General features: G+C 38.7%; 1 protein-coding gene across 1 annotated transcript in view; it reads right to left on the bottom strand.

Moving 5' to 3' along the window:
• The window catches only part of LOC131044029 (guanosine deaminase), a 106,675-nt gene that overhangs the window by 81,138 nt on the left and 9,281 nt on the right, over positions 1–16,256 (bottom strand). The window contains exons 3-4 of the mRNA XM_057977297.2: positions 2,553–2,612; positions 2,014–2,204 (exon numbers count right to left, since the gene is read on the bottom strand). Coding sequence (XP_057833280.1) covers positions 2,014–2,204; positions 2,553–2,612 — 251 coding nt within the window. The remainder of the gene's footprint in view (positions 1–2,013; positions 2,205–2,552; positions 2,613–16,256) is intronic.

Below are 16,256 nucleotides of genomic sequence, written 5' to 3'. Positions count from 1 at the left end.
TTTATAAGACTTTTAAAGAACTTTCTAGAAAATCCCTTTTAAAATCACTTTATTAATTATTAAGTCTTTTAACTCCAAAAAGTGATTTAATTTATTTTTAAAATATTTCTAGCACTTAAACTCAATTTTAAGCATACAATCGTTTAAAAGTTCACTCTTTCCAATGAGCTATAACACTAAGGTGCCTGATAAATATATTTAATTCAAAAGGCAACCTTAGTGAAAATAATTAGCAAGTTTTAGTGGAAGATGATGGACAGTTTCAGTACAAAATCTCCTCTTTTTTGCAAAGTACTCTGCTAGGATTTAGTTAGTGTAAAGATTCATGTTCTAAGACTAAAACAAACTCTTAGTGTGTTATGTGGATTGCTGATTTGTGGTCTGTGTCAATGATTTGGAGCAAGTTTCAGCTATTGTCAGAAGAAAATAGCATGTGTTGTGGGATTCGTTCTTTATTGCAGCATTTTATGGCAGCTTCCACATCTTTGTAGACAGTTTTCATCATGTTGCAAATTCAAAGGTTTGTGAGATCTTCATTCTAGGGTTTCAACTTCAAGTTCTTAGTCTTTCCAGTTTGCTGATCAGAACATATAGTTTGGGTTTTAATGTTTTTAAAACCCTAGAAGTATCAAATTTGAGTCAACTAATTGGATTGGTGAAGTTATCAGCAGATTGATGGTTAGAGTTTCATTATCCATCAGAGGATCCATAAAGTTACTTCAGAATCACAAGGGATGTTCATGCATCAAATTGTTAATTTTAGCAATAGCTATTTCTGGTAATTGTTGTTTTCGTAGGTTCTATTTCTGATCATAGAGAGGAAGGCCTGTTTTAGGTTGCTTTAGTTAATTGTTATTTTATTTCTTTAGATTAATTTTGCTTTAGAGTATCTTTCTTTCCTGCTTTTCAGAAGCTTTAAGCATTTGCTCTTTAAAACTTTGATTTTTTGGGATAAAAAAGTAATTATCTTAAATCCCAAAATTTGGGTATCTTGTAATCTTACAAATAAGCTTTGAGAACATAACTCTTAAGGGTAGTCGATGTTATGTTTATACTGTTGAAATTGTTATTCAAGCTGGTTAATTATGTTTGTGATTTCATTGATTAAACTGAAACTAAACAATATAACAGACCTTGTACTAAAATTATTTATTTGCCTAAGTGGTAGCTTTGTATATTACTTAGCTGTATGGTTTATAGAATCACGTGCCATCTTGTGCTGAAGTAGTTGTTATTCCTTTAAAATCTCGTTTGCAAGTAATTGTCAATATGTATTTGAGCCCATATGAAGTCGCTAAATTTGTGCATTTAGAAAAGTTGCTTTCATTCCTAATATCTGATTTTTTTTATTATGAGACGAGTTATTACTTGTCTTGTACTCATAACCCAAGGCAAAAAGACAATCAGATAGTTAATTGTTTCATTTATGCCAAAAAAAAAAAAAACCAAAGAGAATATTGTATAGTGTTTGCTTATAATTCCATATTTTATCTTTATCTTAGTGAATAGGTTGGTTTTACAACTCAGAGAGCTTCCCCTTATAATTTGACAAGAGCCTTTGCCTCATATACTATTCCAGTTTGAATTGTCTTGAAAGATACAAATTAAAACGCTATCATAGTCAAACATAAATCACAACATTATTGAATAGGTCACTCATGATATCCATGATTGTCCCATCATTGCAATACAATTTAAACCTTGACTATAAAGGCCGCATCAAATTAGATTGTGATGCAGACAAAAACAATTTGTGAATTCAAATAAAAGACTAAAACTGATATAATCCTAGCAGGAGAAGGACAAAAATGACGAAAAAACTTAATTGCAAACTAAAAAATGTATTTGAGAAAGGCCAGAGCAAATATTAAATGAAATCAATTTTTTTCAACATGTATACATACAAGCAACAAGAACAAGCATTTGGTTGGGGCCACATTCAGTGCATACAAACAAAGCTTGTTTGAAGAGAAGCCGCAATTTAATTGGCATATGCCAATTCATGCCACTGACCTCTCTTACAGCTGTAACCTCAGCATGTGCAGTTGGATCCATATACTTCAAAACCATGTTATGACAGCTTGCAACAACTTCATCATCACAAACCACAACAGCACCAAAAGGCCCACCATGGCCACAATTAACTCCATTATATGCTTCTTCAACAGCCTTAGACAAAAATTTCAGGTCTCTGTCTTGAACAGCTGAACAAGATAACAATGGAAAACACAAAATTATAGAAAAATACAAATAAATTTCAAATAAATGTATAATATCTGACAAATATCGCATGTTAGGTACGGAAACAAGCAGAAAACCATTCCAAGATCTACAACAGAACGCGACCCTATAATACTTTTCCATCCAAAATTGTGGAGCCTTTATTACCTTAGTACGCTGAGATAAAATTTGTTAAAATATTTGTAAAACCTTTAACTCAAATAATTGTATGAACTATTAATTGCACCTACCTAGCCAATATAGAAAATAAATAGAAAGAAAGTGAAAACCATTGTCCTAAAATTTTAAACACAAAAACATGATGACCTCACCTTCTTGATGCCCTGGAAATGCAGATGCGACAGCAATTGTTCCATCATTGGACTCCACAACTGTGTCGATGAAAATATGGCACAAATTGTCAAAACAATTCATAACACATGTCAATGGATTTTAGAGAGAAAATATATATATATAATACCTCAACCTTGTCTATATAAGCCAAGCCCCATATCTACATTATGTAATCAATTGTAATTAATTGTATCATCATAATCATGTTGTGTGTGTATATATATATATAATCATTTTGTGTGTGTGTATATATATATATATATCAAAATTGTGCTAAGAGAAATATAATATAACATATTCTTCAGGAATAAATCTATACATGTGATATCCATTCACCAAAGGAGATAGAAACCATGCTCATGTAAACAACGGCAAATAAAATCAAGCATCAAAGTATATAATGATTAAACTATCAATCATCATAGTCTATTATGCAGTGTTGGGAATGTGAAGTCCAACGGTCACGTGTGTTGCAAATTTTGTCATTGATGTCAATTGTTGAGCCTCAAGAAAATGTTTCGGATTGTAGTCTCAGTTGAGCTACCTGGTTGAGTGCTTGAGCTCCCTACTTGTCTGTTTGAGCTGGTTGTCTACTTGCTTGAGCTGCCTGCTTAAAAGGTTAAGGTGATTGGTTGGTTGGTTCAGCCGCTTGCTTGGTTGCTTGAGCTGTGTGGATGTCTACTTGAGCTGCTTGTCTGTATGCTTCAGCTACCTGGCTGTATGCTTAAGCTGCTAGTCTGTTTACTTCTTGCCATGTCATCTGTTTGTTGAGTTGTTTAGCTTAAACTGTTCGTCACATCATCTCTTGACTTTTTATAAGTATGTGGCACTCAACTACCAGCCTGTTACTTTGAAAGGTCTTCATGCTATGTTGCTACGTTGATATTCTTTCTGAAAGTTTTGGACACTAAAACATGACAAGTGTCGCATTTCTGAAAGGATGTTTGCAGAGGTTTTACGATAGAAGCCATTTCTTATTCCTTTCTAACCGGAACTTTTTGAGTGTCGTGGCAAAGTTTTTGTTACCCGTGGTGAAGAGGATATCGAGCATAATAAAAAATGATTCTCTCCATGGAAAATGCTTGTATGGTGAAGTGGTTGGTATGTTCGGCAAAAGGCACAGGTCGTGGTTGTTAAAAACGTTTAAAGTGTGCCCATGTTGTAATGTGTTCGAAGAATTAAGAAGTGTTGGGTTGGAATATTTTTTGGCGATAATTGCAGGGAAACCGTCTTCTTCAACTACGTCTGAAGCTGTTTTAGATGGATATGTAGAGAGGGATATGATTCTGGGAAAGCTGTTCTTAAAAGAACTCACAGCGATTATCATTGGTGTTTTGGCGTTCCATGTTTCAATCAGCAAAGATAGATTAAAACAGGTTAAGTGCCCAAGGTTTGAAGTGTGACGAGTGGCGTGATGAATGTGAGAATATCGTGTTTTGAGAGTTGATATGCTGTGTGATTCTCTGTTAAAAAACAACGAGTTCCTAAGTTAAAAATTCCCGTGTTGAGTGTTTTTGTTTTCAGGATGATCTAGAGGAATGGTTGATTGTTGTGGTGTGCAGTAGGTTTTTTTATAAAAAAATACATCTGAACCGTTTCAACAAAGGGGGAAGTAATTAAGCTGTGTCGTGATTATCTTCTTTTAGAAGAGTGGTCTATTGATGAGGATATAGCTCTTGTAAGTTGATGGTATAACTGTATCGAATATCATGAAGGTAAATAGGTTCCTGAAAAGAAGAGATGTGCAGAACGATGTGTTGGGGCGACAAGTATGAGATTATTGAAGTGGTGTAGGTGCTGTGAAGAAAGTATATTTTGAACAAGAGTTTGCATTTACTGTCATGCCCTCCTAATTCTGTTGAGCATGGGAGAAGGATGAAAAAGTCCTTAAAATTACTCCCTCAACACGAATTGATAGAATCTGGATATCAGTTGTTCAGGCGTTCATTGCGATCATGCCCTCCTTCTAGCGCCAATTCTAGATGTTGTGAGGTATTCACACATCGCAAATGGGGACCCCCACTTTTTTCTTGCTTCCTAGGTTGTGTTTGAGTCTTTTGCTATTAGCCTTTGCATTAGAGAAGCATAGGCGCTTAAAAAGGCCAGGAGTCAGGTGAATAGCCTTGTGTGAAATGTGAAGTGAGTAAAGTTATAGGGTTTGCATGTCATGCCGGTTAATCAGGAGTCTAGCTAAAGAGTTGAATAAAATTGCTAATAGCGTCAATCCAAGAGTTCAAGGTTGAAGGTAAGCTCCAATTGTTTTAATTTTCCCTTGAGTCTTTTGCTTAAGAATTGGTGTAAGTATGAGTTTGAGCAATTGAATGAATTATTCCAAGGATTGAAATCTTGTGCAATAAAGTGATTTATAAGCTCATTTGTAATCCGCCTCATCTCTAAGTCTTCTCTAGATTTTAACTTCATGACTCACACTTTTGGAGCGAACTTCATGTTTGAAGGATATGGAGCGAATTTCATGCTTGAGAGGATTAGAGCGAGCTTCTTCATGTTGGAAGTGGAAGAATGAAGGAAATTGCCTACTTCATGATCAAACACTCAAGAGCAAGCTTCATGAGTTCACCATTTGAATCAAAATTCCTACTTCATGACTTGCCTCCTTGGAGCGAAATCCTTACTTCAGGACTTCATGTAGAGGAGCAAGTTCATATTTCATGACTTCATGTAGAGGAGCGAAATTCATACTTCATGACTTGAGCAAGTGGAGCGAAATTCACACTTCATGACTTCACCTTTTGGAGCGAATTCCTAACTTCATGAGTAGATAATCTCAAGCGAACTTCATGAGTTGGGGTATTGGAGCGAATTTTACCTTCAAGGCTTCATAAACGAGATGGAAGATAAGGAGATGAAGGAAATTTAGAATCACTCACTTCATGTTCAAGCATTCACAAGCAAACTTCATGAGTTAGCATCTTGGAGCGAACTTCATGACTTGCCTTCTTGGAGCAAACTTCATGACTTGCCTCCTTGGAGCAAATTTCATCAATAAGCATGCACAAGCAAGCCTACATGACCGAAGTTGAATGAGAAAAGAATGATCGCCTTGAATGAATTCAATGCCAAGCGAGCTTCATGTTTTGGAGCGAACTTCATGATTTCACCCCCTAGAGCAAACTTGAACTTCATGAGTTGGACTTTAGGAGCGAAATTTATGAATAAGGAGGTTGGAGCTAGTTACATCTTCAAGTTTTCATGAGTAAAGTTGGGAATAAAAGGAATGAAGCAAATTTAAGAACATCAACTTCATGGATCCAACTTTTGGCGCGAATTTCACAACTTCATGAGTTGCAAGAGTGGAGCGAAATTCACAACTTCATGAGTCGCAAAAGTGGAGCAAAATCCTTACTTCATGAGTTGCTAAGTTGGAGTGAAATTCGTACTTCATGATCTCATAGTTTGAAGCGAACTTCAGGTTTGAGACTTTTGGAGCGGATTTCATGTTTGAAGCAACTTCATGAGTTGGAGTGATGGAGTGAACTTCAGGTTGGAGAGTTTTGGAGCGGATTTCATGTTTGAAGCAACTTCATGAGTTGAAGTGATGGAGCAAACTTCAGGTTTGAGAGTTTTGGAGCGGATTTCATGTTTGGAAGAAACAAGCAAGCAAGCAATATGATTGAAATAATACATCATGTGCACACCCCTTGGGATGAAATTTACAACTTCATGAGTTGCCTTCCTAGAGCGAATTTTGCAACTTCATGAGTTGCCATTTTGGAGCGAATTTTGCAACTTCATGAGTTGCCTTCTTGGAGCGAATTTCATGTTTGGGACATTTGGAGCAAAGTTTATACAAGTCTACTTCATGAATTAGCAAGTATGAGCGAATTTCATATTGAACTTCACAAACTCAACATGCAAGAGTGAACTTCATGAATGGACAGAGGGAAGCGAACTTCATGTTCTGAGCTGCAAAAGTGAATTTCAAGAAAGTAAATTCAAAGACAAGACGAGGGAGACTTAATGAACATCAAGGATGAAATAAACTTCAAGAACTCCTCTCCATGAGCAAAAAGCAACTTCAAGTGTTGCTTCATGATGACGAATCCTCTTTATATGCTTTAATTAAACCTATATATCAAGTGTATTTAATACTTGCTTGTTTGTTTTGCAGGAAATAAAGAAAGAAATAAGGAAATCACACAAGAAACGTTCCACGACATGGAGTCACAAGAGAAGGAATTTCGAAGGAGAAAGACAATGGTGACATCAGAAGTACATAATTCAAAACTAAGGTCTACACCTTGCACATCTATGATTGAAGCCTTCAAAAGAAGATAGTTTCAAAAGAGTTAATCAAAGTTAAAAGATCATCGTCATCATCACTAAAGCTAGATAATGTTGAGTATCAAGAGATATTCCTTCATGATGAATCAAAACAAGTCTACGAAGTGCAAGTTGGAAGTCACGTCCCAGTCATCATCCCAGTCACTATCTCTACCAATCAAGGAACGTCTACCTCAGCATGTCTTGATTCAGTGAACCAAGCTCACCCAATGATGGCACAAACTCAGAGGCACCTACCCTTGTTATCTATTGGTCATGCCAAAATATTGTAATCATTTCATTGGCCAGAACTGAGTTTGTTGTAACAAACCCTAATTAGGGTTTCATTGTAAAATCCTGGCCATTTATGGAGATTCAATCTGGGTCGTTCATTGTAAATGAGCTTTCTATACAAAGCTCAAACTCTTCATTTGTAAAGGTTAATAGCGAGTAGAATGGCTAATAATTAATAGATAGTTAGTGAATAGAATAGCATAGAATAGAAATTAGATTAGGAGAAGGCAAAGATTATAGCCAAACCTTGTTGTAGAGAACAGTTGATTTCATTGAAGTTATGGTGAATTTGATTTGTTATTTCAACTACTCGCATGGTCTTTGCTTCTCAATTTGCTTTCATGTTGATTAAATTGAGTGGAGGAATTTATTGAATGTATTTGTGTGGAATCCACCTCGCCCATACCACTACCCTCTTACTGATCGTAAGCGTGCCTTGTGTGGTCAACTGGATTGATATGAGCTTAACTTCAAATCGTTCAACACTCACTGCTTATGCATTAACTTGAATGGTGATCGATGTTTGATGGTATTGATTCGAACATCCTTGAAATGTCTTTAGAAGATTGCACTGAGCTTGCGTCAAATTGTTCCGTTTGATGGTGAGACCTCGCTCAGTAGGATTCCATCTAATCATTCACTCATCTTCCTACATTCTTAGGATTAGAATAGACTCTCTCAACCCCTCATCTTTTGCCATTTTTTTTAAAACTCTAGTTAGTTTAGGATCAATAGCATCACCATATTGTAACATCAGATAATCTAAGTTCCAGCAAATCAAGCATTCAGGCATTCAAATGTAAGTCCCCTTGTGATTCCAGCATAATCACATCAACCAACGGAGCTTATCCACACGTAGTGACCCTACATTCATGAACCTTGGAGTCTTCTCAAGTGATCCTTATGCTAATCTTCAGCATCCGAGAGATTTTGTTCAAGAGAGGATAAGATACTTTAGGTATTTTATTCTGTGTTCGCATGTGCGTAAAAAACACATCAACAAGTGGGTCCACCATGGCTACTCCCATGGATTGAAAACAAATAAACACAAATGCCCATCATGGAATCGTGAAGTCGTCATCTCAACATGACGTTCACCATAGCTACTCCCAGAGGGTGAATAAACCAAGTGCTAGGTCATGGAATTTCTCCCGTGACATCCACCATGGCTACTCCCAAAGGGTGGATCCACCATACCTACTCGCAGAGGGTGGAACAAGGGCTTTCACCTCAAACTTCTCTCGCAGAGAAGAATGCATTAAAATACATCTCAAGAAATCACTGATGCTAAGGCTCTCTCTCAGCTAGAGCTTCACTCTCCACAACTCCAAGGCTGTCTCGAAAGTACACAAACTTTACTTGGGCAAGAGGCTTACTGAGAATATCGGCCGTCTGATCATTAGTGCTGATGTACCTCAACTGAATCGCATTTTGTTGCACCATATCTCTAATATAGTGATATTTGATTTCCACATGCTTTGATCTGTCATGAAACGCAGGATTGACAGAAAGCTTCACACAGCTCTGGTTATCACTATGAATAACTATAGGCTCCAATGATTGTCCAAACAATCCTGCAAGGAGCTTCCGAAGCCACACTGTTTCACGAGCTGCCACACATGCTGCAATATATTTTGCCTCTGCGGTGCTCAGTGCTACCGAAGACTGTTTCCTATTACACCAAGAAATCATAGCGGATCCCAAACTGAAGCAAACTTCAGAGGTGCTCTTTCGAATAGTAACACTCCTTGCCCAATCGGGGTCAAAAGAACCTTGCAAGTTCAGGTCTACACTAGAAGAATACTTCAAGCCATATCCAACTGTGCCACGCAAGTATCTCAAGATATGCTTGGCTGCAACTAGATGAATCTGTCTAGGCTCACACATGAACTGACTGAGAGCACTCACTGCATCGCAAATATCAGGTCTAGTGTTAACTAGATACATCAAGGACCCAATCAACTACCTATACATAGTAGGATCCACAAGATCTGAACTAGCTGCAGATTCACTTAACTTCTTCAAGTTAGTTTCCATTGGTGTAGACATAGATTTGCAATCCAACATTCCAAACCTCTTCAAGATATCAATGGTGTACTTTCCTTGACTCAAAATAATCTCATTATAATCTCATTAGGCCTTTGCCATACTTCTAAGCCTAGAAAGAAATGCATGAGCCCTAGATCTTTCATTTCAAATTCTGAAGTCAACTCTTTCTTGCATCTAAGGATGAGATGATCTTCCCCAGTAAGAAATAAATCATCAACATATAAAACCAAGATCAAAATTTAACCATTGAATACCTTGAAGTAAAGATTTGAATCAGCATCATTCTTACAGAAACCCAAGCTCATCAAGTAGCTGTCAATTCTTTCATACCATGCACAAGGAGCCTACTTTAGACCGTACAATGCTTTCTTCAATTTGCACACATGAGACTCCTTCCCATGAATCACAAAACCTTCAGGTTGCTCAATGTAGACCTCTTCTTCAATTACACCATTGAGGCTGCCACAATGGCAATGATGGTCCCGATGGAAGTGTATCGAGCAACAGGAGCAAAGGTTTCCTCATAGTCTATTCCTTCTTTCTGAGAGAAGCCACGAGCCACAAATATAGCCTTGTATTTCTCAATGCTTCCATCAGCTACATGCATAATCTTGAATAGCCACTTCGAAGATACAACTGACTTTCCCTTGGGTCTAGGCACAATGTCCCAAACATCATTCTTGATAATGGATTGATATTCTTCATTCATAGCATCTTTCCATACTTGTTGATTCGTGGCTTCCTCAACACTGGAAGGTTCAGACTCAATAATGTTACACATCAATGCAACATAGTTAGAGAACTTTTGTGGTCTTCTGCTTTCTCTAAATGTGCCTCTAGGTGCTACGAACTTTTCTACCTCCTACACAGTGTTCCTTACTGTTGTGACTATTTCACACATCGCCCCATTAGAATGGGGACCCCCTCTTTTTTGCTTTTGTTTTGCTTGTTCTTCTCTCTGCTTTTAGGATTTTGAGTGAGTGAGTGGTTTGTCTGGGCTAGGGCTAAGCCTTAAGGGGTTTCTTCTGATGTTAGTCAAGCAGAGTCCAGTCAAATTTTGAAAGTTATTAAGTGTCCTCCCGAAGAGTTGAGATTGTTGAAATAAGGTAAGTCTTCCAGGGGAGTTAAATAGGTCTCAGGTTAGGTCTAATCAGGGTTTTTGGAGGTAAAAATCCAAATTTTGTCTAAGTGTTAGCGTTTTGAAGGTGAGATTGTGTGTTCTTGCTTAGGTAAGTTTTGATCAAATTTTGGAGATAAGATGGTGACTGAAACACAAAATTCGCTCCTGACCCTCTCTCAGGGTCCAGGGCGAAATTCATCCTAAGTGCAATTTCTTGTTTTTGATAGACTTGCTAACTAGTTCCTGGCCTTGAGAATAACCTAACTCTGCCTTGTGAAGTGATTGGAGACTTAAAATTTTGGATGGATTAGCCAGAAAGGATAAGTTCGCTCCTGTCCCTTGCTGAGGGTCCAGGGCGAAAATGTTATTGAAGGCATATTTGTCACTGACTTTTCTAATTTGTTTTGTGCAGGGTCTCCAGGAGGGATGATTGGACGTGGTTTGATGCTTTTGAAGACTTGAGGGCATGAAGAATGATCAATTTTGAAGGGGAAGGGAAAAATCGCTCCTGTCCCTTGCTGAAGGCCTAGGGCGAAATTTTGATTTCCCTCATCTTGCAGTGAAGAAGGACCAAGTGGTGAACATGAATAGAAAACGAATGACTTTCTCCACTTGCCCGAAGGAGTTTTAACTCGAAATGATGGAGGATCTTGTTGGTATCATCAAATTCGCTTCTGACCCTCTCTGAAGGACCAAAGCGATTTCCTTTATATGCACCATCTTGTGACCTTTCTTGGACATGAGAATTTATTCATAGCATGAAGCAAGATAACATCTTCCTTAGCAAAGAAATTTCGAGATGAAAAATGAAGCAGTTTGATCAAGGTAGCAAAAATCGCTCCTGACCCTCACTGAAGGTCCGGAGCTAGATTTTCAAATTCGCATTATTCTTGCAAGATCAAAGTGATTTTATGGTTGGAAGGGATCAAGGAAAGCGTGTTCTACCCATTGAATATAATTTGGATGATCATCAAAAGAGGAAACCAACCCAGAAAATAGGAGCCGCTTCTGACCCTCACTAAAGGTCCAAGGCGTTTTTTCAAGATTCTCCTCTTTGTTTGAAATTTTGAGGCAAAACCTGACTTGGATAGGAGGAAGAGAAGATGTTTCGTACCTTAGATGCAATTGGGAGTCTAAAGAACAAGGAAATATACCAAGAAGCAAAAAGGGCGCTCCTGACCCTCACTGAAGGTCCAGAGCGATTTTCTTAAAAGCACATTATTTTATCACTTGTTGGACATGAAGGTATATTCATAGCATGAAACAAGGAAAGTTCTTCCCTATCAAGGTGAGTTCAAAAGGAAAGGTGAGAGAAAATTGTTCAAATTTGCAAAAGCGCTCCTGACCTTCACTGAAGGTCCGAAGCTAGATTCTAAAAGTGCAATTTTCTTGCAAGGACAAAACAAGCTTTGTGATTGAAATGAATGGAAGAAGGTGTGTTTTGCCCGTTGAAGATAATTTGGAGGGCTAATGAAAGATGGATAAACTTGAAATTGCAAAATCGCTCCTGACCCTCTCTGAGGGACCAGGGCGAAAAACCTAAGATCCAATCTTTTTCTTCAAAATTGGGCGAAGCTAAGCCTAGGCACAAGTTCGAAGCGATGTTTGAAATGCCTTGAAGTGGAATTGAGATGCAAGGAATGCAAATTTTGATGACAATTGGGAAAATCGCTCCTGACCCTCTCTCAGGGTCCAGGGCAAAATTTCCAAGTATGCCCATTTTCCTTGCATTTCAAGATGATATTTTGGTTTCCAACACTCAAAAGGGAGTGAAGTATGATGTTCTACGCCTTGAGGGTACTTTGAGATTGAAGTGATTAGGAGTTTGTGCAAAAAGACAAAACGCGCTCCTGACCCTCTCTCAGGGTCCAGGGCGAAACTTACAAAATCAACAACTTCCCTCCAAGATCACGCTAAGGCAAGGTTGTGCAAAGATGGAAAAGGTCTTCTAAAGCGTGGAGAACAAGGATTTGACTTCAAAACTTGATAATCCTAGGCTAAAATACAAAAGTCGCTCCTGACCCTCACTGGAGGCCCAAGGCGAAAATCTTTGAAGTCCTTATTTTGCATTGCAAAAACAAATTAAACATGTATGGAGCAAGTGAAAGAGATCATTGCTTACCCCACAGCGAGAATTGACAAATGAAAGATGAAGGATTAAGAGCAAAATTGAAGAAATCGCTCCTGACCCTCTCTAAGGGTCCAGGGCGAAAAAGTCCTAAAGGCACTTTCCTCCTAGAGATCAAATGAAATCAAACTCACAACTCCAGTTAAAATTGCCATTTAAACGCCTAGATGAAGTTTTGGACAAGAAAAATGAGGAATGCAAGGCCTAAATTGAAAGTTCGCTCCTGACCCTTGCCAAGGGTCCAGGGCGAAGTTAGTAGCATCCTTTATTTTTACCATATTTGAGCGTTAATATCCTCCAAATTGCATTAGATGTCAAAATTGCTAATTTTGAAATATTTGAAAAAATTAAATTAAATTAGCATTTAATAAAAGACATATTGGCATTTAATATATTAATTTTGAGCCTTGGAAAATCGAATTTTTATTGTAAAGGCATTTAAAATTAATTTTTTATTAAATTAAAATTGAAAATGGAGTGCTTGAGATATTATTTTTATTTATTTTGCCAAGTCGGCCTCTCCTTTTTGCAATTTTATTTATTTTTTTAGCCTATTTTGCCAAGTCGGCCTATGGGGAAGTAAAGTGGTGAGCGCCCTATATAATAGGGGTGCTTTGATCAAGTTTAATCAATCATTTACTCATTACTTCAAGTGCGAATTGGGAAAACAAGAAGGAAGTGCGAAATCTGCGAATTTATTTCAAGTGGTGGAGGCTAGAAGGAGGTGGAATTGATTCTTGTGAGGGCTAAAGGAGGCGCATTCTATTCAAGGAAGAGCTTTGATCTACATTTTGCTTAGCGAATTTCACCTATTTTTGCATCATTTCTTAGAGTTAGTACTCAAGAGGAGGTATGGCGAGATCATCCTATTCCATTGTTGAAGCTTTGAATTTTGAACTTTGTTTTGAAAATTCCAAGTTCGATGTAGTTAATTAGGAAATGATAACTCAAGACTTATCATGAAGTTTCCTAAATTAATATCTTTTATCTTCCTTTTGGAGTCTTAATTTCTATGCTTCAAGATATATTACTCATTGTGAAATGTTGTGTAGGTGTCAAGATGGCGACTCCAAAGGCGGGAGCATCTACTAGTCGTCCAGCTCTCATGAAGGAAGATCAGAAGAATGAAGAATTGGAGACTAGGATCGTGTCCAAATGGAGCAATATCGGAGATACCAACTTGGGAAACTTCAGTGTGAAGAAGTTTCGAGAGGTCCCCTACATTGGCAAGCCATCACCTATCGCGAAGAGAATAATTGAAAGTGGCATCATCAAGGCGGCCGGTTTCCCTCCAGCAGTCCAATGTCATGCGCTGATGATCGAGTGTGCCCCCCATTACGACTCACAATCGAGATCGATCGTATCCAAGGAAGGGAACACTTTGGCTTACCTTTCAGAGGAGGCTATAAGTGAAGCTCTCCATCTTCCAGAGCATAAAGATATGATTTATAAAAGTCTAGAAGGAGCCAAGTCAATGTATGAGGATGATCCTGACACTTGCCTGAATCTCATCAATAAGAATTGGTTGCTCAAAAGTCGTCCTCGCCTGAGCAAGATTCCCAATACACCACATAGGATCGACTTCCAGGAGGAGTACAGAGATTTGATAACTTCGCTAAATCGAGTTACGGGGGCTCCTCAAGCCTTCTATTTCAAGAAATGGATGTTCTACTTCATTCAAGTGATTGTCCAAGGGAAAGGAACGATTCATTGGGCTAGAATTATTAGCCATTGCCTGGATGTGCAGTTGAGGAGACTAAAGCCTACCAAGTCGTTCCACATGAGCTCATATGTCATATATGCCTTGATCAGGAGTTTCGAATATGCAGGGCTACCTCATAGAGGAGTGATCGGAAGAGGACCCGGAGAAGTGAGAGTTTGTGATTCTTATGTTCATTTGCATCATCCTCCTAGAGGCGACTACAAGTTAGTCAATGACACCTTCACAATGAACATTGCCAGGATATTGCAAGGTGGGATTCACAATCGACTATCTCTGGATGCACAGGAGCTTGTGAAAAGGTATGGTGCTTGGTTTATCCAGTTTCAAAAGTTTACATATATCAGAGTTCATGGGTGTCCTTCACCTCCCTACATGTTGCCGAGGTATCCGACAGACAGGATAGTACTACTTGAGGTAACCAGACAGTTGGCAGCTTATGCCAAGACATTCAAACACAAGCATGGAAATGGAGTTCCCGTGCCCATCATATTGGGGAATTCAATTGAGGTATGTCCTAATACTCAGGCCTCGGAGGATGCAGAGAGGGAGTTGGCCTTATATTCATTCACGTTCTTTGCCTCGAGGGAGAATTTCGATCCTCATGGTTATATGGAGGAGACAGTTGGCAGGAAATACAAACATGAGTTTCAGGTAGAGGACTTTTGGATGAATCTCTCAAGTGATTTAAAAGTGAAAAGAAAGATGCATTCCAGATTGCCTTTAGATTTCATCAGGAAATGCAAAGTCTACAGAGTAGCTGATCAAGCTCAGGACAGTGGCAGACATCTCCAGTCATCCTATGACAAGGAAGATAAGAGAGTGAAGATAGATTGGAGCGAGCCTGAGATTTCGGACTTGAGAGCTTTGATGGCTCCAATTTTGTCATGTACTCGCAGATGGGTGGATGTACAGCATCAAAAGTTAAGAGAACAGAACATACCAATGACTTTTACTTTGGAGGAAAGACCATAAGAAGGAGGAGCGAGCGCAAGTGAAGGCAATTCTCATCCTAGAGGCGCAAAGAGGAAAGAAACACCTGAGAAAAGAGAACCCTCCAAGAAGAAGCAAGAAGCCAATCGAGATCGCTCATCAGGCACATCTTCTCGACGTGAAAGAAAGACAAGTCAAGTTGAAGGACAAGAGAAGATGGTGCCTGAGGTTGATGAATCTATGGAGTCGATGGTACAGAATGATAAACCTGAAAAGGGGCAGGCACCTCAGCATTCATCAAGTCAATCTCCCCAAGTTGATGAGCTACATGAAGAGAAGAATGATGATGAAGTGACATCCCCTCTCCGAGAAGACGAACCATTGCTTAAGGAAATACAAGTTAAAGAGACAAGATCCGCCATTCCAGATTGGTTAAAAGAGAGATTGACAAAGGTGATAGTCATTGAGGATGAAGAGGATGTGATTGACTTAGAGAGTCTTATAGGAAATTCTCAAGAAGTAACGGAGAAGAAGGCCACCAAGATGTCCAAGATGATCACAGATGAGTTAGGATCCAGGAAATTGCAGATAGCTACACCAATAGTGGACAAGTATGAAGGTGAAATCCTTGCAGATGAGTATGATGTAGAAACATTTGAGCTTGGTCCCCTCACTACTGAACAGGCACTGGATGAGGCAACCGATTCATTTGAAGCACTTAAAGACAAGCTTAAGGAAGAAATGGAAAAGAATAGAAAGCTTGAGAGAGAAGTCGGTGCTTGGAGAGGCTACTTTAGTCATCTCAATCAGCCCTTGGGACGTCAGGATCCAGCAGTGTCTCCTGTGCAAGCACTTCCCCTCGAATCAGTTGGCGAGGCGGAAAGAGTCAAGAGCTTGGTTCAGCTTATGAGCTCTTGGATTGACAAATCCCACACGGTAGCTGTTGAATTTTCAACAAGAATGATGAAGACAATCCATCGAGCTATCCAGGTCCTTGAGATCGTCCACAATCTAATGATAACTGTAGCCGCTTTCGCCCACACTAGAGATGTTGTCATTCCTGTTCTGCAAGTAATCAAGCAAACACCAAGAAAGATCCTAGCACAAGAAAAGATAATGGATGGAGGAGCTCATAATTTACTTCAGTGGTCAACTCT

The sequence above is a fragment of the Cryptomeria japonica genome, chromosome 6 (genome assembly GCF_030272615.1).
Source record: "Cryptomeria japonica chromosome 6, Sugi_1.0, whole genome shotgun sequence".
Classification (NCBI taxonomy): domain Eukaryota; kingdom Viridiplantae; phylum Streptophyta; class Pinopsida; order Cupressales; family Cupressaceae; genus Cryptomeria; species Cryptomeria japonica.
Note: the sequence above shows the minus strand (reverse complement) of the source record. Positions and strands in the feature narration are given on the sequence as shown.